Here is a 26,329-nt window from a genome sequence, read left to right as displayed (position 1 = left end):
ATAATACAAAATATAATAAATGTTGGACTATTTACTTGATTTAATTTTATAATATGAGCTATATATATATAAGCCTCAAACTTTAAGTCAATGAGTAAAAAAAACAAATTAATGAAACAGAACTTATCCATAAGAATGTCAAATATCTCTCCCTTGTAAATAATTTCAAAATATTGCACGAACTTAATATAATAATAAGTGTTTTTTATTTTTTTACTTGCACAACATTAAAAAGTAAATTAAATTTTATCATTCTGCAATAGATAATAATAAAATAAAATGTTTAAAAGTATTTTAATAGGCATTTTATTTATATTTTCTTCTTGAAACAAGTATGTATTTTTAAAAATAAACTAAAAACAATATGATCGAAACACTTTCAAAAGGGTAAGGTAATTTGATTTATAAATTATTTTAAAATATTAAATTATTTGACATTTAGCAAAGCTACTCTTTCCCCATGAATGGCTGCTTTGCTGAATAAGGATAACCTACAAATTGGACCATCTACGGTCTACGTTTCACTAACCAATTAGGCTGTGCAAAAATTTTGATCCAACTTAAGACAAATTCAGTTCTTTTTAGTTTAAATAAAAATTAATCTTTTAAAATTAAAAAAATTAGATTCTTTTTTCAGATTGGACTAGATAAGAAATCGAGCATCTAAATCACTTAATCCAATCTGAGCTTATAAATTTATTTAATATAATTATAAATAATTTATTTATTATTATGATAAGTTAATTTATTAATTTTTTTGTGTTTTATACTTGTAAATTCATAAATATTGAGTAAAATTTTAGTATTGACCAACCTCAATCTTTTTCTTTTATTAGTAAAATTTGTTGTCAATTTGATGTAATAAACTTTAGATATGTTGAAGGTTATTTAATATTGTTAAAAGCTGTTTAATTTGAATCATTTGTGTTGTAATTGAAATTCTTTTTTGTAGTTGTTAGAGATTGTTGTGGACTTATAATTTTTGTTGTTGTAATAAATTTTATATAATTATAATTAATTTTATTATATTAATTGAGTTTATTATGTTGAAATAAATTGCTACATTACATAGATGAAAAAAAATAAAGTGAGACACTAGACAAGATTGAAACCAATCTCTTGGTCCTACAAGACCAGTCCAATTTTATTGGGCTTTGGGTTATACTAGAACTAGACTAAATCATAAATTGTTTAACTTAATTATTTTCATAAAAAAGATTAGATTTCAAGTTAATTTGAAGTCCTATCGGGCTAGTCATTTGTACAGCCCTATATTTAATAATCGTTCCGACGATTCTCTCTCCTCTCTCCTCTCTCCCTCATTTTTCTTTTTTCTTTCTTTCTTTCTTTTTTTGGCTCTAAGTCTCTCCCTCATTTTTCACCCCACCAATCTTTGGTCAATTTTATTCACTTCACCCCACACTTTAGTGTCATACGCTCTCCTGCCTTTTTTTATAAATCAACATTCAAGGGTTTTTTTTAAATAATTTTTGTAATTTTTACATACAATTTTAAAATTGTCATCTAACAAATTCTAAAAAAATGTACTAATATTTTTATTTTTTTAAAAACTCTTCCTACATATCGAATTTATATTTTTTAAAATAAAAATATATTTGAAAACTAATTTGTTTTTAAGATGATTTTGTTATTCCAACTAACTCACTTTAATTTCAAGGTTAAAATATACATTTAGCCTTTAAATTTCACACAACATTTTATTTTATTTCTTATTTTTATAAAGTATTTTTTTAATCATTTAACCTTAACACTATTAGTTTTTTTAAACAAATTTTTACATTAAACTTTTAAATATTGACAAAATATTTTCAAATTCTGACATATTAAGTTTAATTTTTTTAAAATAAAAATTATCAATATAAAAAACAATCATTTGAAACTAATAAAGAATTAAAAATATACTTTACAAAATTAAAGAATCAAATTGACCTTATATAAAGTTAGATGATTAGAAATAATCTTTCCCTTATAAATTACTTCTAACCAACTTATTAAAATTAGGTTAAAGTATACTTATAATCTTCTAACTTTATATAAATATTTAATTTAATTTCTTAATTTTATAAATTATTTTTAATCCTTTAATCCTAATATCATTAGCTTTAATTAATTTTTTTGTCAAATATTGTTATTTTTAAAAAATTAAACTTAATATATTTATATTTAAAAATGTTTGATCAATATTTAAAAGGTTAATGTAAAAATATATAAGGATGAAACTAACTGTGTGCTAGGGCTATAGAAATAAAAAAATATTTTATAAAGTTAAAAAATTAAAATAACATTTTATATAAAATTAAATGATTAAATACATACTTCACTCTAAAAAAAATAACAGAAAGATTGCCGGAAAAAAAAAAAAACAATTCTTCCATTTCCTCATTAAATAAAAGTTTTTCCCCCCCTTTTCCCCCAACAATCTTACCACTAGGAGGTACTTTTGTGCTCCTCTCATTGGCTCCACGCTACACTAACGCTATCCCAACCATCAACTGAAGATAGCAACGGGAAAAGGCATCGAGGGGCATCGATGGCTCTGCTCTGTGGTTCATCTTCAGTGGCATTCCTTTCATCTTCTGCTAAGCCTTCCTATGCTTGTTCCCGTGATGCGAATGCCAAAACCGCATTTCTTGGGTTCCAATTGGCATCCTCAAAGCCTTCTATACCGACCAATTCGCGCCTCAATTCTAGGTCAAGTTCTCTAGTGCGTTGCCAGGATCTCTCCATTATCCCAAAAGATGAACGCTGGATGTTCGAGGAATCCGAAGTCAATGGGCCGGTGCGACTCTGCTCTGTTAACTATTTGTTTTTCTTCTCTTTCTTTGCCAACCAACTCATCGAGCTTTTTGTTGGATTCCCTTAACATGTCGAGCAAGTTTCTCTGAATTTATTGTTAAACTGTTACTGTGGAACCGAACCCAAAAGGAACAAGTTGGAAAAGTTCAAATTTTTAAGTTGATGAAAACAATAGCTATATATCGGTACTGTTTCGGAAGTCTTTAGTGCTGATGTCCCCACTTTTCCTTTTAGTCTAGTTAATCTATCTCTGTTAGTTTGATGATGGAACGAAATGAGCTTGAGGAATATTCGTTTTCTTTGAGTTATTTTTATTTTTACCAATTTAAAGTAAACACGTCTGAGCTCGAATTATTGAGTTTTGAAGTTGAAGTAAATTAATCTGAGTATTTACTGTTATAAAGTTCTAAAATTCATAAAATGCTCAGTCTTGCCTTTTCAAAAATTTACTACCCTCTGTTCTTACACCTACGCGTTCTCTTTTCATGATCTTCGGATTTTTTTTTTTTTTTGGGAACATCTGGTTGCGATTTCTGGAATTGTTCGCTGCATTTAGGGTATAATTTTAAACTTTGTATTCCCTTATGAGAAGTCATCAATCACCCCAATGTGTGTGTATATACAGGACATTTGGAACAAGACATGGTATCCAAAAGCAGCAGATCATGTAAACACAGATAAACCATGGTACATTGTCGATGCTACAGATAAAATTCTTGGAAGACTAGCATCAACTATTGCAATTCATATCCGAGGGAAAAATTTGGCAACCTATACTCCCAGTGTGGACATGGGTGCATTTGTAATTGTGGTAAGCATTCCGCATTTGTAAATTGCTGTTTTTCTCCCGTACCCAATTTAAAACTACACGATGTATCTGTTGGTGATGGAAGCATGACTCTTCTGGTTTGCTGGTTATACTAGAATGCATCCTATGCATGACAGTTTGACATATTGACGCTCAAGTCTCTATTCTCTACTGTGAAAGCCCCCCTCTCTGGGTGGGGTGCGTGCATGTGTGTGAAGAAGCACCTTTCTCTATTATTTAACATGAAATGGGGTATCAAATCTGTTGTCATTATTAATTATTATTAGATTCACTCCTTAAATAGTAAAGAAAATTCAATTCGATTATGCTGGTTTTTGATATAATCACTGTCATTGTATGGCTACGTATGTCATGTTTGGCTAGAAGATTTTATTGGTTGGATAAAGAAACTTGTATTGGAGAGAAACGAAAGTACTACATATTGGAGGATTAGGTATGCTGAAATCAGAGGAGACAAGGCCATCTGGAATTCCAGAATACAGTATCAAATTCCCTTGACTTGTGAGTGTGAAAGAGTCACCGAATCTCTTTCCATACCAAATAAAATGATTTGCTTAAAAAGCCCACGCACAGGGTACCAAAAGGAAGCCATAAACACAATTCTATCTAATGACATGTGAAGGTGAAGATATTATGCCCTTGAAGATGTGGGCATTCTCTCCAACAAAACAAAATAGTTATCCCAAAAAACTGCTCATCACTTCATGCTTTGTCTCCTTGTTGCTAAACCTGTTGAACCAAATAAAGAGATATTGTTCTGAAGTAATAGGGTAGCACTCGGAGGCTTGGAGCTCAATCTTGCTAAAAATGCAAAAAATGGTAGTTTAAAATGTAATTGATAGCTGGACGATGGAGAAGAAAGTGTTATTAGGTTTGTAGATCAGTTCTACGCATCATATACTTATATGAGAAATAGCTAGAGGGGCTCATTGAATCTATACCCGCAGCATATCATTTGTGTTTTCCCTATGAAGTGTTTCTTTGGTGGTACAAACAAAGAACTTAACATTAGAAGGAGCTTTAGATTTTCAAATTGGCTTTTCAAGAAGAGAGAAGAAAACTTTGCCAGGTAGGGGAGTGAGTACGAATTTAAAATGAGATTTGTATCTAAGAAATATAAGAATCATGACTACAGACTCTAAAATACTGACTAGTAGAGGAACAGGTTCAACCAGGAACAAAAGGAAAATGTTTGGGGTATAGGATAATCAAGCACTATGTACAGTTTTTTTTTTTTTTTTAATTGTCATATTCTTTTTCTTTAACACATGTAGTTGCTGCGAATTTTTTTCCCCAATAAATAATATGTAAATCTGAAGACCAGAAATCTGTTATTTTACTCTCTGTAGATTGTAAGAAAAATTTCAATGCACTTGAAATTTGGTGCACGAGTTTTAAAGATAATAATGGGAAAAAAAAGACTCTTCTAAAGAAAGTTGAGAATTTCAGCAAATTGCAAATCCTTTTTTTTAATCTGTTCATTGAAGTGAAGGACTTGAAGCGCCCCAAAATATAGTGTCATTTCTATGTATTAGAGTTAAGGATAATATCCAATTTGATAATTGAGTATCATGGAACGACTTTTGACAATGGAGGACTTTCGATTGGAATTTGGCACATTGTAACTTTTACCCTTTTTTAGTTAATAATTTTATACTTTCTCATGACTCTCTACAATAGCTGAAGTTGGATAATCTGCTTTATGTAAAAACCCTGTATTTATGACAGTACTCATTTTTACACCCAATTGTTAATGTTTTGGATTGTCTGAGCCTTATGTTGAAATTTTAATCGGGGAAGTCTGCTTCTTATTTTTTGTCACTAGAATAGGGTTATCTTTTATGCTGAATTATTTATATGGTCTAGAATACATTTACACACGCATGCATGCGCATGAAGGTATGTCATTGCTATAGAGTCTGAAACTTTCACTTAAACTTGGGGTCAAAAGGTTAATGCAGAAAAGGTCGCTGTATCTGGAAAGAAGAGGACCCAAAAGCTTTATAGGAGGCATTCAGGACGACCTGGTGGTATGAAAGTAGAGACATTTGCCCAACTACAGGCGAGAATTCCTGAAAGAATTATTGAACATGCTGTTCGTGGCATGCTTCCAAAAGGGAGGGTAGGTTCAATTGATTTATACCATTCTCTTTGTTTTGCCAAATTTGTGCTAACATGTTTGAAGAATGCCCAATTTACCTGGTTTGTTGATACTGCATTTAAATGGTACTTTTTAAGAAATAAATCATTATAAATTAGATGATTATTTCTCATGACATTTGTGAGATTCGGTCAGTCATAACCAATTAGAATATTCTGTGGGAAAGGCTGAAGTGAAGCTTTGTCTTCACATTGACCTGTAGCATGTAAAAGATCTCGGAAAGCTGACTGGGCTTCTCATCCTCAGGTTTGGTCAAAATGTGATAAACTGTTTTTGATATGACTTATAGACGTGTAGCCATTGAGTTCAAAACTGCTTGGTCTCATGACCCAAATATTTTTCTATTTTGATGTTGTCACACAGGTTGAGATATGAGAAAATTGGTATTGTCTTGGCGTGCCTCCTTTCTCTTTGTGTGCTGATTATTGACTCTTGATTTTTGACCCTATTTTTTTTCATTCTTTGTCTATAACTCTACATTCATGTATAACATGCATATATGCTATGTCTGTATTAAGTATATTTGAAGCAGGCTTTCCTGGAATCATACCTCTGTTATATCTCTTATTGGCCTGTGATTTTCTACAACATGACGGTTTTGCTGTGTCTGGATTAGCAGAATCCAAGGAGAAAATATTTTTTGGAAAATAAAAAAGGTGATGGTGGCCCTCTTTTATTTGGGCACAGCACACCACAGGAAGGACTATCACACCTTGGAGGGTCCATGCTCCTCTAATTGCTTCAAGTCAATATTGCATGCTTTCCTGTAATGGTGTCTCCATTTAATGTTGTTTCAGTTGAATTTAATATAATCAAGGGTTGATATATGCAGCTTGGCAGACAACTGTTCAACCACCTGAAGGTTTACAAGGGCCCTGATCATCCACATCAAGCCCAAAAACCCATTGAGTTACCAATAAGGGACAAAAGAATACAAAGGCAGGGGTAGATGTTCTTGAGAACATAATATGAGATATGACAGACGTTGGAAATTGCGTTATGGTTTTCAACTACTATTGAGCTCCTTAGGTACTACCTTGCTTTATGTTTGCATTGCATGCAGAAGTATCTGATTATTGTAGAGCTTGTTTTTATTCAAGGCCCTCTTCAGAATATCTCATGAGTTCTTATGTTTGTTGTAGCTATTGTGAGTTATTAATCATGTAAAATTTCTTCATTATGCATTCTGTAATTGTGGTAACTTATTTGTGAAGCAAGTGTTTCATAATTCCTTTTCTCTCTCTCCCCATTTAAAAAAATGGTAAAGTTTCATGAAAACCATAGATGTAGTTCTTTAAATATTATTTATTATTAGCTCTCAAATTAAAATCATGAAAGGGGAAGATCATTTTAAAAAGTCAATAACCTGCTAGTTGGTGACAAAAATTGTTTACATGTAATGTTTTTCTGGGAAAACCTGATAACGACACCTTAACTTTGCATGCAAAACTTTTCCTTCCCAAGTTTGGAGTTAGTGTCTTGTGAGTAGAGGGATTAGCCTTTATCTAGACACTAAAACTGATAGGTAGAAGACATTTTGTTATGATTCATAGTAATCATAAAAAGAAGAGCAAAAAAATTATAAATTGGATGCATTCATTGAGAGAGAGAGACAAAAATATGTGACTGTGAATAGCGCTTGCATATCACAAAAACATCCCAAAAAAGAAAAGAAAAGAAAAGAAAAGGTGCGAGGATGGAGGCTGTGAAAGTTCCTAAGCTAGTGGCAAACCCTACATTTAATCAGAATTATTGAGAATTAACCCAAATCTCCCTTGATAAAAGAAAAACCACTTGTTTAATTGTTAAGGGGTTGTTCTAATTTAATCAGTGGTTTCGAGTTTGAACTTTGGAAATGCAATAGCATTAAAACTATGGTAGAGCTTGCCTCCTGAAAAGGTCACACTTGGTTCCATCTAGATTAGTCTAGCCCCTCCCATTAAGTCTCAATTTGATAGGAGGCAGGCTTAGGATATCAGGTGCCATGCAACAGTAATAAAAAAAAAAAACAAAAGAAAGAAAGAAGGAAGGAAGGAAGGAAAAAAAAGTTGATGTAACAGAAAAGAGTTAATCAGTTGGATCCCCTTGTAGAGCAAGCATAGCAAACAAGAGTTCGTTCCAAGTGTCGGGGACGCCGGGAAGACACCAATGGCTACAATCATTTCCCCTTTGACCATAAATGCCATAAACAGAGGGATGGCCATCTCTCCTGAGCTGTGACAGAGTTGTGATGTCCAACAAACTAACAGGTTTGGCCATTTGACTCAACACTTGCTTCACTACTACTGCTGCTTCTGGTGGACCTGTGCGGTATCTTGAGCCGCCCATGGGTCTGCTTTGTCCTCTGCATGTGCCTGAGCTTGTCCCATTCCACTCCTCACCACTGCTCCATCCAAAAGAAAAAAAATTATTTAATTGTAATAAAATTTACGATAAGTATGCATAACTTGCTCATTTTTAATATTCAAGTGGCAGGGGAAAAATTATAAACTATCATCAAGTTGATTATGATGTCATGCTTTCAATTATCGTATTAACTACAAAATTATGGGGTTATTTTTATCTTTGAGAAATGTGAAATTGAAATTATGGGAAACAATGTACTTTGATCCTATTTATTAATTATTTTTAACATGTTTTATCAGAATTAAAAAAACTTTAAAATTTATTAACTCTGTTTAAAAGTTCAATAAGTTTTTAATTTTATTCTTTTTAGATATATATACTTGAATAACATACTTTTTCTTATTGACATGGAGAGTAAAGAGAAAATTTGTGATAAAAATATAATGATGTAACTTATAAGTAGAAATTAAAAAAAACTTCTCTCACCACCTTATAAATCAGATTGGAGAAGTAATATATAGTTTTATGAATGTATAATAATAATGAGGAGAAGAGATTATTACTTGTAGTGAGTTGGGGAGGTGGACTGAAAAAAGACTTTGGTGATGTTGGGATTGACATTAGAGTCCACCCATTTTGACCATGTTCTTATTGCTTCTCTGAAAGCATCCAACCTATTCATATCCTTCTCTATCTTATTCCCCACTTGAATGTACTCCCATCTGAAAACCACAACCAATATAATGGATTCATATTATGTTTCTTCAAGTAAAACATCCATTGTGGCCCCCACACACACACACAAAAGGAGTAAGACTCCCAAAATACTGATTGGCTTGTAACCTGCATCTAAAGATTTTTTTATTTTTTAAAAAAGAAAAAGTTCAAATAAAGAGTTTAGCTTTAATTCTAATAAATTTCTTAATAATAAATTTACACAATTTTTATCCAAATTAAAATTAATATGAAATTTATTTGATTTTTGCCTCTAATTTTAGGCTTTTCCATAGCCGTTCTTTGAATTGAAGATGAAAAAGTGCATACCACCCTAGTTTTTATTATAAAGTATTTTTAATCATTCAAAATTAAGAAAATGTGATTAAATTATTAATTTTATTTGAAAATGGAGTAAGTTTTTTATTTTACTCATATTGAAATGAAAATTTTTCATATTTACATTACATTCTTTTCATAATTAATAAGTTTAAATAAGGATAATATTAAAAAAAGTTAATACGCTATCAAATGATTTTCTTCTCTTTTAAAAGGTGTCTTATAATAAAGAACAAAATGGTATAATTTATAATTTTTTTAAAAAAATTATAAAAGCTCCGAAAAACATCTAACTTTTAATAAAACTTAACGGAAATTCATGTAAAGCATGCCTCATTATTATTTTTCCAAAAAAGTCCTTTTAATTAGGGAGATCAAAAGGTTGATTGAGAATGATGCAATGAAATCCATGAGTAAACATTGAAATAAATAAAAGATTTAATATCTAATTAATTTGTAAGACTAATAAATAAGAGAAGCTTATTACGGTTGTTGGTGTCCTTTATGAAGCCACCAGTGCCATGTATTGAAGATGATGACATCATATCCTTTCCATGAATCCCCATTTTGAATGGAATCAAGCTTCAGCACTGTCCCTATCTTTTCTTTCACTATATCTACCAAATATGCATTCCGAGACAACACCACCCTAATCTCATGCTCCTGCAAAATATTTGGTTATTATTTAATAATCAATTAAAAACAAACTCTGTTGTTGAAATTAATCTCTTTAATTAGGAAGAAAATGAAAAGAATTTAAACTCACAGGCAAAGTGAAGGTGGAGACGCCTCCTACTCTGTGAAGAGTGTACTGAGAATGAGGAGCAGCAACATGCATCATGCAGATCAGTGATTGCCACTGATTGAGACTCAATGAGTCTCCAACAAATAATATTTTCTTCCCTTTCAATTCCCTCAATAAATCTTGTCCCTTATATCTGCTTTACAACATATAATTAATTATATAACGTTTACATAAAAAAATATTTCTCATTAATAATAAGCTCAAGTCTGTGGTTCAAAGGATCAAAACTAGTTATTCTCTTCTGGCTGCCAATTGAACAATTTTACTTATACATACATATAATGTAAAACTACCAAGCATTGTAAACATCCAAGGGAATATATGAGGTACTTACTATGAAAAGATTATACATTTTCTCATTGAATGTGGTCCGACCATTTAGGTAGATCCGGGTCTTAAAAATGCACGACTCAAAACCACCCCTGCTAAGAAGAACTTTAAAATGGACAATAATATGAGGTAACATTTTTTTGGTAAAATATGGAGGTAACATTTTGTTAAACTTCTTAGACTTCATTTTTGGTTTTTGTAAATAAAACAAGATTTAGAAAGCAAGAAAGTGCAGGATAAAGTAGAAGATCATCACCTTGGGAGAGCACAGGCGTTAGGCTGCCATCTATATTTCTGATAGAAGCTATCTGGGCGTCCATTTTTCTTGCAATCAAATTCTTGTTCAATGAAAGCACAGCTTGAAGCTCTGTAGAGAGGATATGTCTCATCATAAACCCACCTTCCTTCAAACAAATTACACTTTCTTCTCACTGCAGCTGATGAATCATCACCATCACCATCATCTTGATGACGATCTCTTGTACTGTCCTTCCATTGTTCAAGCACTATCATTGCATTGCATCTTTGACGGTTCAATAATGCTATTACAACTATGAATATGAATAGAACATAAGTAAATGATGATAGTCTCTGAAACCCACGTGAACCCATTATTTAGGGTTTTTAGGGCCAAAAAGGAATAAGAAGAAGGAACACTTGAGGGCTTTTGATTGTGTTTGTGGTGGAAAACTGAGAATGAGTTGTTTCTTTATTTGTAGGTTGTGCCAGCTACTTCTTCCAAACACGGAGAAGAAGATAGTTGTTTAGTTTGTTTGTTTGAAATTGTGTCTGTTGAGTACGTATACTTCAAGACAAAGCACACACCACTTTTCATTTTCTTTCTACATATATACGTTTCTTTTTATTTGCCTGTGTTTTCTTCTTCTTCATTTTTTTTCTGGGTAAAATTTGCCTTTCTGTTTTCTTTTTCTAGACAGAACATGTTGGTACCAAAAGCATATATTTGTTACTAGTTTAAGTTTTCATGGTCCCCATCAATGAACTTCATAGTCTTTCATTTCTTTTTTAAAATATAAGTTATTAGTTTTTTGTGAAGAGAAGTTTATGTATATAAGTTAGGCCTTGGAAACCTATCAACATCAAAGCATGTCTTTAGGTTTAAAGACCATTAAAAAAAAACCTTGCAAATTGTCTATTAACAAGATCTTCAAATTAACAGTTTAGGATTTGAACCTACTACCTTACAGATAATTACTACTAGAAAAATAGAATTTAGCGAAAGAAAAATTTCTCGCTAAGTGCCATTTTTTCTAGGTAAATTGCAATCACTAAATTTGTAATTAAAAAAAAACTCGCTAAATTTAACGAGGAATTCCGTCCTCGCTAAAATTAGCTAAGGATTGAATCTCTAATTGATACTATTTTAAATTTGATAACTTTAGTGAGGGATTAGTTCCTAGCTAATCTCTCGCTAAATATACCTATATTTAAAAATAATGATGCCACATCACCTATCATGTGTGCGTCAACTTGTGATATGTCATGTCACCAATAACCTCGTACTTTGTCAACTGTCATATCACCTATTATCTCCTGTCCCATCACCTATTACATGTGCGACAATTCATGACATGTCATTGTTCACCTTGGGCTATGTCACTTGCTCTTTACCATGTGAAATTATGGTTATGCCAAAGTCAAGACTTGAACCCTTAACCTTATACCTTTTAAGTCTTATACTCTCCTTCTTTGCTAGTTGAACTGAAGGCACTTACAATCATTATATTAAAAATTAAATTTATATTATTTAACTACATAAATATATCAAATAATATATTATAAAAATACACACACACACATATATATACATATAAAATTTTATTTTCAATTATTAATATGTTAAAAATATTTATATTTTATTTAAGTTATTTTTATATTATATTTTTAATAAAATATTATTTTATTAATGAAAATCAACTTAAAATAAATAAAATATTAAATAATTTTATTATGAATATTTTTGTTAATTTTTAAATTTAATTTTTATTTTTAAATAAAAATAATTAAATATATAATTAAAAGTCATTGTCAAGAGTTAAATTTTTTTTGCAATAATTAGCTAGAGACAAAATTTCTCACTAATTATCTTATTTTAGATAGGGATGGTAGTCCTTCACTATTTTTTTCGCTAATTTTCTTATTTTAGAGAATGATTGATAGTTCTTCGCTAATTTTAAATTAAGTTATGAAATCAACATTTCTCATTAATTTTCTTGCTAATTTGATATTTTAGATAAAAATAGATGATCCCTAGTTAATTTGTATTTTTCTGACAGTGAATGGGTCAAATCATTATTGGCTGAGCCAATGTTTATAGTCAAACAGAAGTTACTAGTTTTTTTTTTAATTAAATAAAAGTTACTAGTTAAGTGTTCTTTTTTATATGGTTATTTAATTGAATCAAATTTGAGCATTCCCGGACTCAAATTGGGGTAGCTTTTCTAAAGAGACGTTTTCTACATTTACATGAATTCAAACTTAACTCTGTGCTTTAGTAGCTATAACCCTTTCCACTAAGATCAACGCATGTTGATTACTTATTTAATAAGCGTTCTGCCTACTTGACACAGATGTTATTGAATGAAATACGAGAATTTAAAAAAAAAAAACAAATTGGAACTCGAAAACGACATTCTTATCTTATTGCAATATTATCTATACGATTTCAGTTAGGTGTCGTTTTTGCCAACGTCGATTAAGTCTCGCATTGTCTATCTAAAAATCTAAGCTTCTGCCAAACCTATTATAGTTTATAACTTTGTGTGAAGATTGACAAAACAATAATGAGGAAGAAAAGTGATATATAGCATCAAGTTTTCCTAATTTTTTACAGAAAGTGTTTGTCGTTTGAAACCACTTTATTTATATCAGTGACGTAAAGTGCACTCTATTTCATTCCCACCACCTGTGTGCTTCTTTTCTTTAATTATATTAATTTTTCTTTAATTTCTATTTCCAGTTTGATGTATTTATTTGGATAGCAAGTCCATTTCAGTCTGTTAGAACCTGCAAATGTAGTTTTCTGATATATGGGATCCTTCCCTTTCACGTAAATGGTTATGAAATGAAGCAATTGAATGGACATATCAGCATTTATGATTGGTTCACTTTAACTAATTAATTAAAAAAGTCATCTACAAGAAAGAGGAGATCCTTTTGAAGTGATTGATCTATATGTAGTAACAGATAGCATAATTTGGAAAAAGAAATACTGGATTGATGATTAATCCGATCAAAATTTTAGTGAATTGATAATTTTGATTTGTTTTAACTTTTGAAAGATTGGGGGGAAATATGATTTTAATGTTATTTCTTATTACCAATCCTCATGTTATTAACGGTTTTATATACTCTTACATTTTTCGAGTTTAAATTTTGAGAATACAGTAACATTAAAACTGTGGTAAAACTTGTCACCTGAAAGGATCATACTCAATTTGATCTAGATTAGTCTAGCTCCTACCTTTAAGTCTCCTCAATTTGAGGTCTTACATATTTTTTATTTGCTTTAAATTTTATGGGATTGTCGGCAAAAGTATCATTTTGATGTTATTTTTTATGTCCGATGTTAATGTTATTAGCATGCGATACAAAGGCCTCTATATACTCGTACATTTCTTGATCTATTTTATGCAAGAGATCTTAAATATTTGTAAAAGCATTAATTACTTATTAATTATTTTTCCAAGATGGGCTATGCTAATTATTTACTATTTTCAGTCCTTATTATACGATGCATCTAACCACCTCACCACTTAAAGAGATGTGATTAAGTTTATAACTTTTTCTGAAAAAGAATAAACTTCCAATGTTGCCCATATATTTAAATGAAAAAAATTCAAGTATGCATTCCCTCTTATAATTAATGAGTTAAAAAATAGATAATACTAAAAAAATATAATTAATACCCTCACCAAATATTTTATATTAAAAATTATCAATTCTTATAAAATGTACCTTATAATAATAAATGGAGGAAGTATTACTCACTTCCTCTGCATTGCACAAGATGTTTTAACATTTGAACTTTGAAAGATAGAGATAAATAACATTGTGTTTACATTTAAAAATAAAAATAATTTATTTCATTTTAAAATAAATAATATATATATAAATTGTCATCCATATAAACAGCTTATTTTATTCAAAAATTTGTTAGTATTCATGCAAATTAAAAATCTAAAAAACATGTTTGGTTTTACAACTTAGTCCTCCTATATACTATAAAGTTAAACTACAATTTATTCTATTTTAAAATTTATTACTTCAAGTATGTTAATAATATAAACACAAACTTATTTTATTTTAATTTTTTTTATTTCTATGAATTTTGAAAATATAAATAATTTTTTATTGTAAAAAATGTTTTTTGTTAAACTAAACTTTGTAAAAAAGAAAAAACATTTGAAAGGTGGGGAAAAAAAGCCCCAAAGCTATTATTCATTCACCATAAATCTTAGATCAAACTAGCAATTGATTGATTGATTATGATTTGAGACTACTTTTTCTAGTCCTTTTTATAAATTGTCTTTAACTAATTCATCAAAATTAAGATGGGTTAATTAAAATAATAAAATTATCTTAAAAATAATTCGCTTTCTAATTTTGCTCCTAAATTTTAAAAAGAGTAATTTAACATGTGAGAAGAGTTTTCTTAGGAATTAGAATATTGCACTTTCTTTGAGAATTTGCAGTAGAATATTTTTGAAATTGTGCATAAAATGTCAACAAAAATGACTTACATAAAACATAAAAAGAAACCTTGTAGAATATAACTAATAAAAAGGACAGGAGAGAGTATGTCAAATTGTGATTTAAAATTGAAATGCTGTTGTTTGATATTTGATCAACTTGAGCAATCGTGGTTTGTACGAGTATCTGCATTTTCCTTGAACGCAATTGGTTGAAGTATGTGACCACATACATTCGTCATCATGATGTGATTGGTTGGTTCCATCATGTTGAAAATGCTATTTATAGATTTTGACATTATAGTCATCACTTTCTTCCACTTGTGCTGCTCAACTCTTACAGAAAAAAACACACAGAGAAAGCACAACAACATATGTAAATTCAATTTGAGACCACATGTTTGTTATCCAAATTTTGGCTTCCACGTACAACTTGTTTTAACATCTTCCGCTACTGCTTCTATCATTAACATAGCCCACTCTCTATCTACATCCACCATGTCATCAAATTAAAAATGCAAAAGATTTTAACATTATTGTTCACTTACACTTCCTTTCAACTTTTGTCTGTTTGAATATGGATGTATAAGCAATTATTTGAATCAAAATCATGATTTTGATTTTAAAAATAAAACACCCAAACATCTCCATTTTCTTAAAATCAATTGTTTGTATCAAAACTGTGGTTTCCTTTAAGCTGGTCGGAGTAGCTTATATGAATCAATTTTACTATTAACTCATTTATTACTTGTAAAAAAAAAAGTAATAAATGAGATGAGATGAGGAGAAAAATAGGAGAAAGAGGATTAGGAGATGATCCGGACCCTCCAGCTTCTCACTTCTAGTTGCGTGCCCTTCTTTTCTTCCTGTATATATCCATCGTCAATTTGTCATCTTCATCGTTTACATATATATTCCCCTTTGTTTGTTTGTTTGTTTGTTTTGCATATGTTTAAATTCATTATTGAGTATATGTTGTATATAAAAGAGACTAATTACAATTATCGCTGACAAGCTAGAAGGAATAGAAAAACTGTATATGATCCAACTTTCAATTGTTTCACTAATCTTGAGATGTTTGTGAGTGAGTGTGTAAATTTTAATAAGGTTTTAAATATAATTTTCATAATTAAAAATATCCATGTTAAATATTATATAAATATTAATTGGGTCACTATTATACATATTTTATTTGTTAAATAAAATTTAACAAATTTAATAATATTATATATAATTATATTAATATTTATATATTAAAGGGTAATGTTCTTTATTATAATTTACAAATTAATTTTTATTAAATTATTTAAACATATTTAATTTTTTCAAAATTAATTTTAAAAAAATAATATTCAAACATGATCACGTTATAAAATAATCAAATATAATCAAAATCAATCATATTAATCAATAATCAATTTTACTTAACTAAAATTCAAACGCATTAGTCTCTTGTCTTATTATGAATCTAGATGTAATTATGAATATGCATGGGTCAATGCAAACTAAAGAGGTTAGAAAGAAAATGGATTGAATTAGGTTCAATCTATTTTTATATGAGTTGATGGGTTAAACGAGCGAGTCAACTCATTAGCCCATTTTTTTCCTTTTTTAGGTTTCAAAAAATATATATATATATATATTAAATATATATATATATATAGAAACACATGATAACATTCCATACAACTTAAAATTTACATCATAACATAATTATCTATATCAATAAAATAAAAATCAAAATATATCATAGCAAAAAATATAATTATTCATCATAATTTATGATCCACCACAATCTCCTAGATAAATATGAGTCATATATGCCATGCTTATCAAAACTCAAAAGTTAGAGGTGAAAAATGAGTGAAGTCAAAACTCATGCCATCTAAAAAAAGGATGCTAGAAACTTTTGACCTTTTTTTTTTCCTTCTTTTTAAACACGAGTTAAGTGGGCCAACTCTAACCTGGATTGATTCATTTGGATTAAGGTTTAAATAGTCAACATCAAAAACCTCTTTTTATTTAGGTCATTTCTTATATGCCAACCTATATAATTAGTCATTCGGCTCAAGTCATATAACTCGTGTTTCTACTTCTACGCCCTCTGTCTATATCCACACGTACAAACTTCTTTAATTTGTGCTCAGCTTCTACCAAGACGGTTGCATTAATAATTCTTATATTCCTCTCCCACCACCTCACCATATAATCCATTTTACTGTAACTCTTTTGACTATCTAAAATGAATCTGGATCGCACATTCATTCACTAGCTTATATATATATATATATATATATATATATATATAAATTTTGATTATAGTTGAAAGCAAACTCAATTATTCCTTGCTGCCTTCACCATTCAATATCTTATTTTGCACGCAACACGTACCCCCAAATTAATATCATACAGTTATGTGACTTTAATTTATTTAAAGTTTCCAATTAATGGAGCATATGAGTGAAACATATATTATCAGTAATTTATATGTAGTTAGTAATCATTTAAAGATTTGAATTTTATAACTTTCACAAAACTAATTCGAGTGAAATATATCGCCTGCATAGTATTTTTTTTCAGACATTTTAAAGTTCTTCAATGATAGTACCGTACGTCAATTTTGCTTGAATTAATATTTGAAGGAAAAAAGAGGAAAAAAATAATAAATATGATAAAGTTTAGATAGGAACAAACGAAAATTCTTTCAAGTGTTGTACACGGCAATGAGAAGTGCCATAAATTGGATAAAGCCTTGTTTGGTGGTTATCTGATAAGATAAGTACATGAGGATTATATATATAACATCATAATTCGATTTGAACCTAATTATCATACATTTTATTCGCCTTTTTATTAATATATCAATACACACTTGGAAATGATAGCTTCAACATCATTAATTATATAACACTAAAAGATAATAAATTGAAATTTTGTAACCAATGGTGGATTAAATTAGGTTAAGTTAAAAAGGATTCAATCCTTGTTAATCAGGTTCAAGGATATTTAAAAAAAATATGGTTTCATATTCAAAATGGATTTTGGCATTTAATAGCAGTGTTTTATATATATATATATATATATATTCATAAAATCATAGTTTTGGCCATCAAAATTGATTTTTTTTATATAAATATCTGATTGATGAGTAAGATTCAAGCATTGTTGGGCTTAATTTAAAACAGCTCTTCTAAAAACATTTTTTGCATTCACACGAACTCAAGCATGATATCTTACACTTAAGCGGTCATAGCCCTTCTACTAATTAACTTCAAAAGTAATAAGTGAGAAATTATTCTCTAATAAACAACAAAATATGAAGGAATAAACATTTATATGAGAAACAATTTTTGTATCAGTACTAATCTCAATATCAATATAAAATATCAAATTTATTACAAGCTAAGCCATTCATAAATTGTGAGCAGGATGAATTATTAATTTTTCTGGCCAAACAATGAGGACAAATTAAAGAAAGGAAATTTACCATCATCAAAATGGCTTTCATGCTAAACAAAACATCAAACCATATATATATCTATTTCATCTCTATGACCCTTTTTTTTGTTTTTCTTCAAAGAATAAGGTTGTAAAGAATCTCATTCCAGGTATCTGGAACACCAGCAAGACACCAATGGCTACAATCCATTCCCATTCCTCCACCAAGTCCATAAATAGAAGGATGTGCATCTTTTCTCAAAAGTGAGAGGGTTGTGATGTCGAGTAGAGTCACCGGCTTCTTCATCCTCCGGAGTACATTCTTTAGCACTGCCACGGCCGTCGGCAAGCCTCCAGGGTATGTTGTCCCAGGCACCGGCGTCTGTTGTCTCAAACATCCTTTAGCTCTTGGTTCACCCCAAAAACTACCACTAGAAAAAAAAAGTGTTTGATAATAAAAATATAATAAGTCTTTTTTTTTTTGAACAAGTCATACTATATTCACAAATCATAGAGAGTGTTATACAACTTACTTGTAGTGAGAAGGAGAAATTCCTTGAAAGAAGACCTTAACTTTTGAAGGATCAATGTTGGTGTCAACCCATTTGCCCCATGTTGTGAGAGCTATCTCAAAAGCTTTCATTCTATCCATGTCCTTAATTATCTGATTCCCCACTTTTATATAATCCCATCTGAACACAAAATTACTTCAGCTATATATGATCCATTAAAACCATTTTGAATTTAAAACTAACAAAAAAAAATATCAAGGATATAGTACAGTAAAGTATTTGAAAAAAATAAAGCGTGTTTACAAGGTTTGATAATATAGGATATCAAACATCAATTAAATAATTATATAAAAAAGAAAAATTTCATATTCATGCATGTCCTTCTAACTTTTCTCAATTTTAAATTAGGTTCTTATGGATTATTTTGTTTCAATCTAGTACATATAGTTTGTTCGGTTGGATATCTTAATCCCTAAAAATTAAAATTATTAATAAATGATTAGCTTTCTTAAGATAAAAACAATTTTGAAATTTATGGAAAATCTGATTTAATACTTTTGGTCCAAAAATGAAAAAAATTGATTTAATACAATTTTTTACATTTTCCTATGAAAATTATATATGTATGAGAATTATTTAAAAGAAATAACCTAATTATCTAAATTTTGAATTATAAATATTATATAATTAATTTTAAATTTATGTATTATTTTAATAAAAATATAAAAGTCCTTAATTTAAGAATTATATTTTAACTTCTAGATGTTAATATATCTAATTGATTTAACTTCCGAAGATTTCATAAAAAAGATAAAATTCAAAATGATTGTATACAAGGAAAATAAAAGTGGCATGTATTAAGGAAAGATAATAAAAAATTATTTAAAATAGTTTGACTATATACAAAAAAAGCCATGTGAGGCACCAAAAAAAAAAAGTGAAACAAATAGCCTTCAGCCTTGTTAAACTTAAAAGGAGTAAAGGAAGACAAAACATAACATTCATGAAAGTTGTTAAATAAAATTTCTTAATTAACAATATTCTTAAATATTTAATTAATAATAGAGTACAATTACATTATTCAATTAATATAGCTGATCTTATTTAATAAAATAAAGCTTGTTGTTGTTGAAAATGATTACACTATATAAAAGCTTTATTAAAACAAAATAAATCACAGGCACCTAATTCAATATTGAAAAAAATTATATAATTATTTATAAATTAATTTTTTTATATAAAAAATATTGAGAAGAGAGAGAGAAGTAGGAATTAATGAATGAAATTAAATAGAGAGAAAAATAGAATGAACTTACGGCTGAGTAGGTCCCCTACGGTACCACCAATGCCAAGTGTTGAAGATAAGCACATCCATGCTTTTCCACAAGGAGCCATTCCCTATAGAATCAAGCTTCAATACTCTTCCTATCCCCTCTCTCACTACCTCCACTAGATACACATTCCTATCTACCATCACTTTTACTTTGTACTCCTGCATCCACATTTCCTTATACATATTATTATTATTATTTTTACAAATACCAAAATAATCTCAAATTTCATACTATAATTAAATTCAGTGTCAAACATTTTGGGTAGAATTATTTACACATCTCTTACAACACAATTAAATATTAAAAAATTCATTAACAACTTAGCATAGCAAAATGATAGCTAAATCTAATTCTCCTGATTTATCAATCACATGCATGGGATGACTCAATCAAAATGTATGCTATTGTAAGAGAAGGCTAATTAATTTGGCGATGTGAAGATAAAAGCCTAATCCAAATGATACATATAAACATACATATATAATGGCAAATAAATTTCTCTCAAGATATACAAATGTGTGATAACGGTTTGATATTTATCTTAAATTGAAGTTGACACTTGACTCCATGAATTAATTAGTTCTATTTTAATTTTTAAAATAAAAAAAAAAGATTCAAAGTGGATGAGAATAGGATACATTGATCACTTGAATTAAGATTGAGAGGATGGGAAGATGAATATAATACAAACAAGCAAAGAGGACCACCACATTTATACATATGTATACTACCTTGTTAATTTATTTTTGTCTTATCCTCAAGAACACATGCACTGCATCCAATCAGTCTTTTTTATATTGATGGGGAAAAGATTCCTTTTATTTTACGTACAACACAGACAAAACAATCATGAATAATGGGAAATTAATTAAATTATTTTGAATATATAGAGACAAGATAAACATAAGAAGAGAACACAAAAGGGAATAAAAACACATGACATATTATGGGTGTATTAATAATGTATATCATGATTGATTGATTGATTAATTAGTTGATTAATGAAAGAAACATGAATAGTTATATATATATTACCGTGAAGGTAAAAATAGAAACAGATCCGAGTCTGGTGAGAGTGAAATTGGAATTAGGGACTGAAGAGTGAAGCATGCAAGTCAAAGACTGCCATTGATTCAGACTCAAGGAATCTCCAACGAACATGATGCTCTTTCCCATCATCCTCCTCAAGAAGTCTCTCCCATTGAATCTGTGCATTTCATTTCATTTCATTTCAACATCCATATTCAAAATGTTATTCATCAATTAATTATGGATAAAAGAGTAAATTAGTCTCAAAATTATAGGTCTAGAAGTATTGGGATCCTAATTTCATTAAATATGTAATATTCTCTTTTAATTTTTAAAAACAATACAATCTAACTCTTACTGTTAACAAGAATACTAGTTGACAAAACATAATGAAAAAAGATAAAAAAAAAATATAGTCAATGATCTAAATATTACTGATAAGTATCTAAAATTGTAGAAAAAATACTAAGAAAATTTTATTAATATTTTTTTTGTAAATTTTAATGTTCTTGTTTATTATTTTTTAATCAACTAATAGTTAAAGTTAACTTTTGTTAACAGTAAAAATTAAATTATACTGTTTTCAAAAATTAAAAAAGAATAATGCATATTTAGTATGTTTAAGGTCTCAATTTGTTCTTTTACCCATTAGTTATTTTTTAAAAAAAGAAAAAACAACATGCATTGAATTAACGAATACCAAAACGTAACAAGTGACGACCTTTTTTTCATTCCTATCAATAAGAAAGAAACGTAATGAATTGAAATATACAATACCCATACGCGATCTGTGATCAACTTTTTTGTTGAATTGATCAATTTTGGTGAGAAAAGTAATGAAAAGGAATTGAATTGAATGATAGGGATCACATTATGTGAATGAGAGTCGTTTTAAATAAATGCATTAATTATTACTCCGTTTGGCATTCAATGAAAAGCAGGATAAAGAAATTAAGGCAGGGGCTGGACAAGGAAACAAATAATCAAAGTGTGTTTGGCTGGTGGTGCTTGACTTTCTAATTCCTAAAATTATATATCATTTTCTATAAAGTTCATTGTCTTTTGTCATATTTTCCACCAAGCATATATCTTTTGTTCTCTGTTATCTATTTTGTCTTTTCAGGTATGATATACACTCCTTTTTTATCCTCTTTATAAAATATTTCTTGCATTTTCACAAACAAGGAAGGATTAAAAATGTCATTAAATCTGACTAAAAGTTAACAAATTAAATTTCCAAATTTGCCCATATCAATTGCATGAGGGAGAAAACCATCCATTGACATTTGAAAAAAAAAGAATTATATTAAAGTCTCACATAAAAAAATTAATTACTATAAGGTTTATTGATAGTTAAACTAAACTGCATTAACAGTTGAAACCTGATCGTAATTCTTCCTTTGAAAAAACATGAAATCAATATACTCTTTATGATGTTTAGTATAACGTACTTCCAACTTACTCATCAAAATTAAAGAGAAGCAATTAAGTTATTAATTAATTTTATTTAAAAATAGAATACATTTTTAATTTTATTTCTATTTAAATAAAAATTTTTAAAATTTGCATTACATTATTATGTCATAGAGTCATAGTTAATAAATTTAAATAAGAATATATTAAAAAAATTATTTAATACCTCATCAAGCCCCTTATATTAAAAATTTAAAAAAAAAAACTTTATAGAAGACACCATATAATAAGAATCAAAGTTAATATTAAACAAGGGAAAATGGAAAAATGACAATAGATAGTCGATTTAGCACATAAGCCATCATATTGATGATTTACCACAATTTTCTCTTTTCATTTTTTTGCTTCAGTGCTGGTGGAAAAAAACAATGCTGGAAGAGGGAGCTTTTTGTGGAGGACAGGGAGGGAATAAAATGAAAAGAGTGGGGGTAGCAAGGTGAAAAGAGTATGGCACCGACAAGTTCAGGCGCGGCGCAGTTTTAATCTAAAGCGGCGCGCAACCACTGTTTTCCATACAACTGTCAGTGTTTATTGGTCGCCTAAATGCCCTCACGTGAAACTTTTCTTCATTAGTATTATTCCATTTCTCCGCAGTCCACACCCAAACATTCCTCACCGGCCACCGCACTCTGCTCTGCTTTTCCCAAGTTTTTCCCCCCTCAATATTTAATATTTGCCTTAAATTAAATTTTACATAACTCTTCTAAACTTTAAGTTGTATTGGGTCTTAAATTATATAAAAATTTATGATTTATCTGTTGTTTTAATTAATAATACAATATAACAGAAAGTTTATTACATTATTTTAATATAATTTTTATAGAAATTTTGTGTAATTTAGCTTAATGTATACTTTTTTTTATAATGTTAATTTTAATTCATATGTATCAAAAGTTAAATTGCATTAGTATTATACATTGGGACTTGGGAGACACTAAAAGTGTGATCAGTTTTAGACTGAGAGGGGAGTATTTGTTACAGAATTGTAAAAACATGAATTTTAAGAAGTTGGGTATAAATGATTTAAAGGATGACCACGATATTAAAAAAAATACTATATATTTTAGTAGATTTCAAATATTTTCCTTATTATAAGATTATTGTGTACCTCCAATTTTAGTGAGACAGGAGAGAATAATAATTAAAAATGGTTAAAGACAGATCAACATACTGTGATCAGGGTTGGCTCCCAAAATAGTATATTAAATTTAAAACACCAAATTTAATTGATTGCCACAAAAATTTAAGTGCTTCTTTGAAAACTCAATAAAAAAAGAGCGGTGATTTTGCAATTTTAGAAGTAAAGTTACTCTCTAAATTATTTCTAAACATGAATTAAAATTATAATTGTAGTTCATTAATACATAAGCGGGTTAAAATATGGGTAAACTTTAAGATCCTTATCTACTCAAGTAATTTAAAAAAAAATAACAATATAAAAATCACATAATTAACAAATCATAAACCAATAAAGTTGGAATTAGAAATGATTAGAACAGTTTGACATAATTTCTTGACAAAATGACCATTAAGTACAAGTTAAAAAAATACAAAATAAGTACCTCTTTATAATTAAAATTTCAAAATTTATAACTAAAATATGTTACCATTTTACGATAATTTTTTGCAAGATACTTAATTATTTTTTATTTTTTTCTTGATTTCTTTCATTAATACGGGCAATGAAGGGGTCGGTGGTGGAGGAGGACCTTACCTGAATAAGTTGCAGGCGAGGGGCTGCCACCTGTAGTGGGTGTAAATCCGGTCAGGGCGGCCGTTCCTCTCGCAGCTGAACTCGCGCTGCAGAAACTGACACGTGGACTGGTCGTATAACGGGTACGATCCGTCCCTCACCCACGAGCCCGAGAACACATCGCAACTCCCTTCGACCCGACCCGAAGACCCATTCCCCTTTCCCGCACAAGCAACCAGAAGCAGCAGAAGCACAAAATGAGAAGAGGAGAGACTGTATTGAAGCCGTGTCACCATTTCCGAAACGCACCGTACTCTGTCTCCCACCTTTCCTTGGAAAGAAAGAGAGAGAAGGCTATGGCAATGAAGCCGAAGAAGAAGAAGAAGAGATGTGAGTGTTGTGCGTCTGTGTGTTTCGCGGCATTTCAGAGTGAAGGCTTTAAGGCCTTAAAAGCCTGATATTTATAGTGGTGCCTGCAGCCGCATGTGTCTCTTTTTCTGCCTGACTTTTGTATTTTAATTTTGGTATCTTTTTTAAATCTGATTGGATTATTTTTTTTCCCCCTCATTCACAATGATTGGATTGTATTTGCACCAATGTGAATACATGCATTATTATAACACTCTTTTTGAATATATTTAAGACTTTACAATATGCATTAATAATTACCATATTGAATCATTTTCATTCATTTTCTCTTTCTACACTTTTTTTCTTATCTCGCCCGGCCTCTCCTCTTCAACCAAACATATCATGTTTATCAAAATATTGAGTATGGCTACTCATTTTTAATCTAAAGCATTCAAATTAAATTTGAATAGCTTGTATTTGGTTTTATTTTTAATATTATGTTTTAAATATTTAATTACTTTAATAGTAGCATGACCTAAATTGTCAAGATAGTAGCTTGTATTTGGTTAATAAAGAAAAAATTTTCGATTGTCATATTTTTCAAAAATATAAAATTCTCATTTAAAAATTATAAATAAAAATATTCAAATTTAAATTGTCAAAATAAATTTTGAACGATGCAAATCTATTCAGCGCCCCTGCCAAAGAGGCTCATAATTGCTATGATATGAGAACAGATGTCTCGGCTTGGTTCCAAGCTTCCAGCTGCCGAATGTAAGACAAGCCATTTCTTCATTTAAACAAGTAAGAATTTACTAGTGATGTTACTATGACAATTTTATATTCATGAGACCTAAATTTATGAGAAATGATGGAAATTTTTTCAAAATATACAAATAATAATAAAGTCCTGTGAATTGCCATAATTTTAATCATTATCAAAAGAAAAATAATTATTGCTTAAATTAAAGTAGTTATAGATATTTACAATACTTAGATCTAAACAAATCAAAAATTTGTACAGGAAAAGTTATAATTATTTATTTCATTTTAATCATTGTTAGAAAAGCATTAGTCATTGCATAAACTAAAATAGTTATATATATACACACAACTTTTAGACTTTGGTGAACAAAAAAATTGCATAGGGAAAGTTATAATTGTTTGTTTTATTTTAGCCATTGTTAGGAAAGAGGTAATCATTACTTAAACTAAAGTAGTCATTGATAGTTATAATACTTGGATTCTAATGAATTAAAAATTTAAACAGAAAAAGTAATAATTATTTGTTATATTTTAATCATTGTTAGAAGAAAAGTAGTTATTATTTAAACTAAAATAGTCACTTATCTTTATTTTTTTGAGGCATAGCTGTTACTTTTTTATTTTAACCTGATGATATTTTAGTCATTTTATTGAAAATTATTAATATTAGAAAGGTTCTTA

At 29.2% G+C, this 26,329-nt stretch overlaps 3 protein-coding genes across 4 annotated transcripts; 1 reads left to right on the top strand and 2 right to left on the bottom strand.

The window, feature by feature from the left end:
* The first annotated feature begins 2,452 nt into the window (after positions 1-2,452).
* Positions 2,453-7,035, top strand: LOC129313536 (50S ribosomal protein L13, chloroplastic-like). Its single transcript, XM_054956742.1, has 4 exons — positions 2,453-2,800; positions 3,443-3,628; positions 5,598-5,768; positions 6,640-7,035. Exons 1-4 carry the CDS (start codon positions 2,552-2,554, stop codon positions 6,754-6,756), a joined length of 723 nt encoding a protein of 240 aa, XP_054812717.1. The 5' UTR covers positions 2,453-2,551; the 3' UTR covers positions 6,757-7,035.
* Positions 7,036-7,691: 656 nt separating this feature from the next.
* Positions 7,692-11,010, bottom strand: LOC129313535 (protein trichome birefringence-like 41). Of its 2 annotated transcripts, XM_054956740.1 has the most exons (5): positions 10,598-11,010; positions 9,973-10,144; positions 9,694-9,869; positions 8,717-8,875; positions 7,692-8,190 (listed from the first exon to the last, which is right to left on the bottom strand). In XM_054956740.1, the coding sequence occupies exons 1-5, from the start codon at positions 10,951-10,953 to the stop codon at positions 7,875-7,877; spliced, it is 1,179 nt and encodes a 392-aa protein (XP_054812715.1). In that variant the 5' UTR covers positions 10,954-11,010; the 3' UTR covers positions 7,692-7,874. The 2 variants fall into 2 exon arrangements, with proteins under 2 accessions (XP_054812715.1, XP_054812716.1); XM_054956741.1 differs by lacking the exon at positions 8,717-8,875.
* Positions 11,011-18,400: 7,390 nt separating this feature from the next.
* LOC129314234 (protein trichome birefringence-like 41) lies at positions 18,401-24,966 on the bottom strand. Its single transcript, XM_054957597.1, has 5 exons — positions 24,554-24,966; positions 21,373-21,544; positions 20,320-20,495; positions 19,025-19,183; positions 18,401-18,922 (listed from the first exon to the last, which is right to left on the bottom strand). The coding sequence occupies exons 1-5, from the start codon at positions 24,826-24,828 to the stop codon at positions 18,628-18,630; spliced, it is 1,077 nt and encodes a 358-aa protein (XP_054813572.1). The 5' UTR covers positions 24,829-24,966; the 3' UTR covers positions 18,401-18,627.
* Between the last annotated feature and the right edge of the window lie 1,363 nt (positions 24,967-26,329).

This window comes from Prosopis cineraria, unplaced genomic scaffold (assembly GCF_029017545.1).
Source record: "Prosopis cineraria cultivar Desert tree isolate PC_DT_omini unplaced genomic scaffold, ASM2901754v1 PC6, whole genome shotgun sequence".
Lineage (NCBI taxonomy): Eukaryota > Viridiplantae > Streptophyta > Magnoliopsida > Fabales > Fabaceae > Prosopis > Prosopis cineraria.
Note: the sequence above shows the minus strand (reverse complement) of the source record. Positions and strands in the feature narration are given on the sequence as shown.

Coding starts and splice junctions, on each gene's coding strand:
- LOC129314234 (XM_054957597.1), bottom strand. CDS start 24,828: ATGGTGACACGGCTTCAATACAGTCTCTCCTCTTCTCATTTTGTGCTT. Junction 20,496..21,372: donor TTTCTATTTTTACCTTCACG/GTAATATATATA, acceptor ATGTGGATGCAG/GAGTACAAAGTAAAAGTGAT. Junction 18,923..19,024: donor ATTTCTCCTTCTCACTACAA/GTAAGTTGTATA, acceptor TTTTTTTTCTAG/TGGTAGTTTTTGGGGTGAAC.
- LOC129313535 (XM_054956740.1), bottom strand. CDS start 10,953: ATGGGTTCACGTGGGTTTCAGAGACTATCATCATTTACTTATGTTCTA. Junction 9,870..9,972: donor TCTCCACCTTCACTTTGCCT/GTGAGTTTAAAT, acceptor AATATTTTGCAG/GAGCATGAGATTAGGGTGGT. Junction 8,191..8,716: donor ACCTCCCCAACTCACTACAA/GTAATAATCTCT, acceptor TGGATGGAGCAG/TGGTGAGGAGTGGAATGGGA.
- LOC129313536 (XM_054956742.1), top strand. CDS start 2,552: ATGGCTCTGCTCTGTGGTTCATCTTCAGTGGCATTCCTTTCATCTTCT. Junction 2,801..3,442: donor AATCCGAAGTCAATGGGCCG/GTGCGACTCTGC, acceptor GTGTATATACAG/GACATTTGGAACAAGACATG. Junction 3,629..5,597: donor TGGGTGCATTTGTAATTGTG/GTAAGCATTCCG, acceptor TGGGGTCAAAAG/GTTAATGCAGAAAAGGTCGC.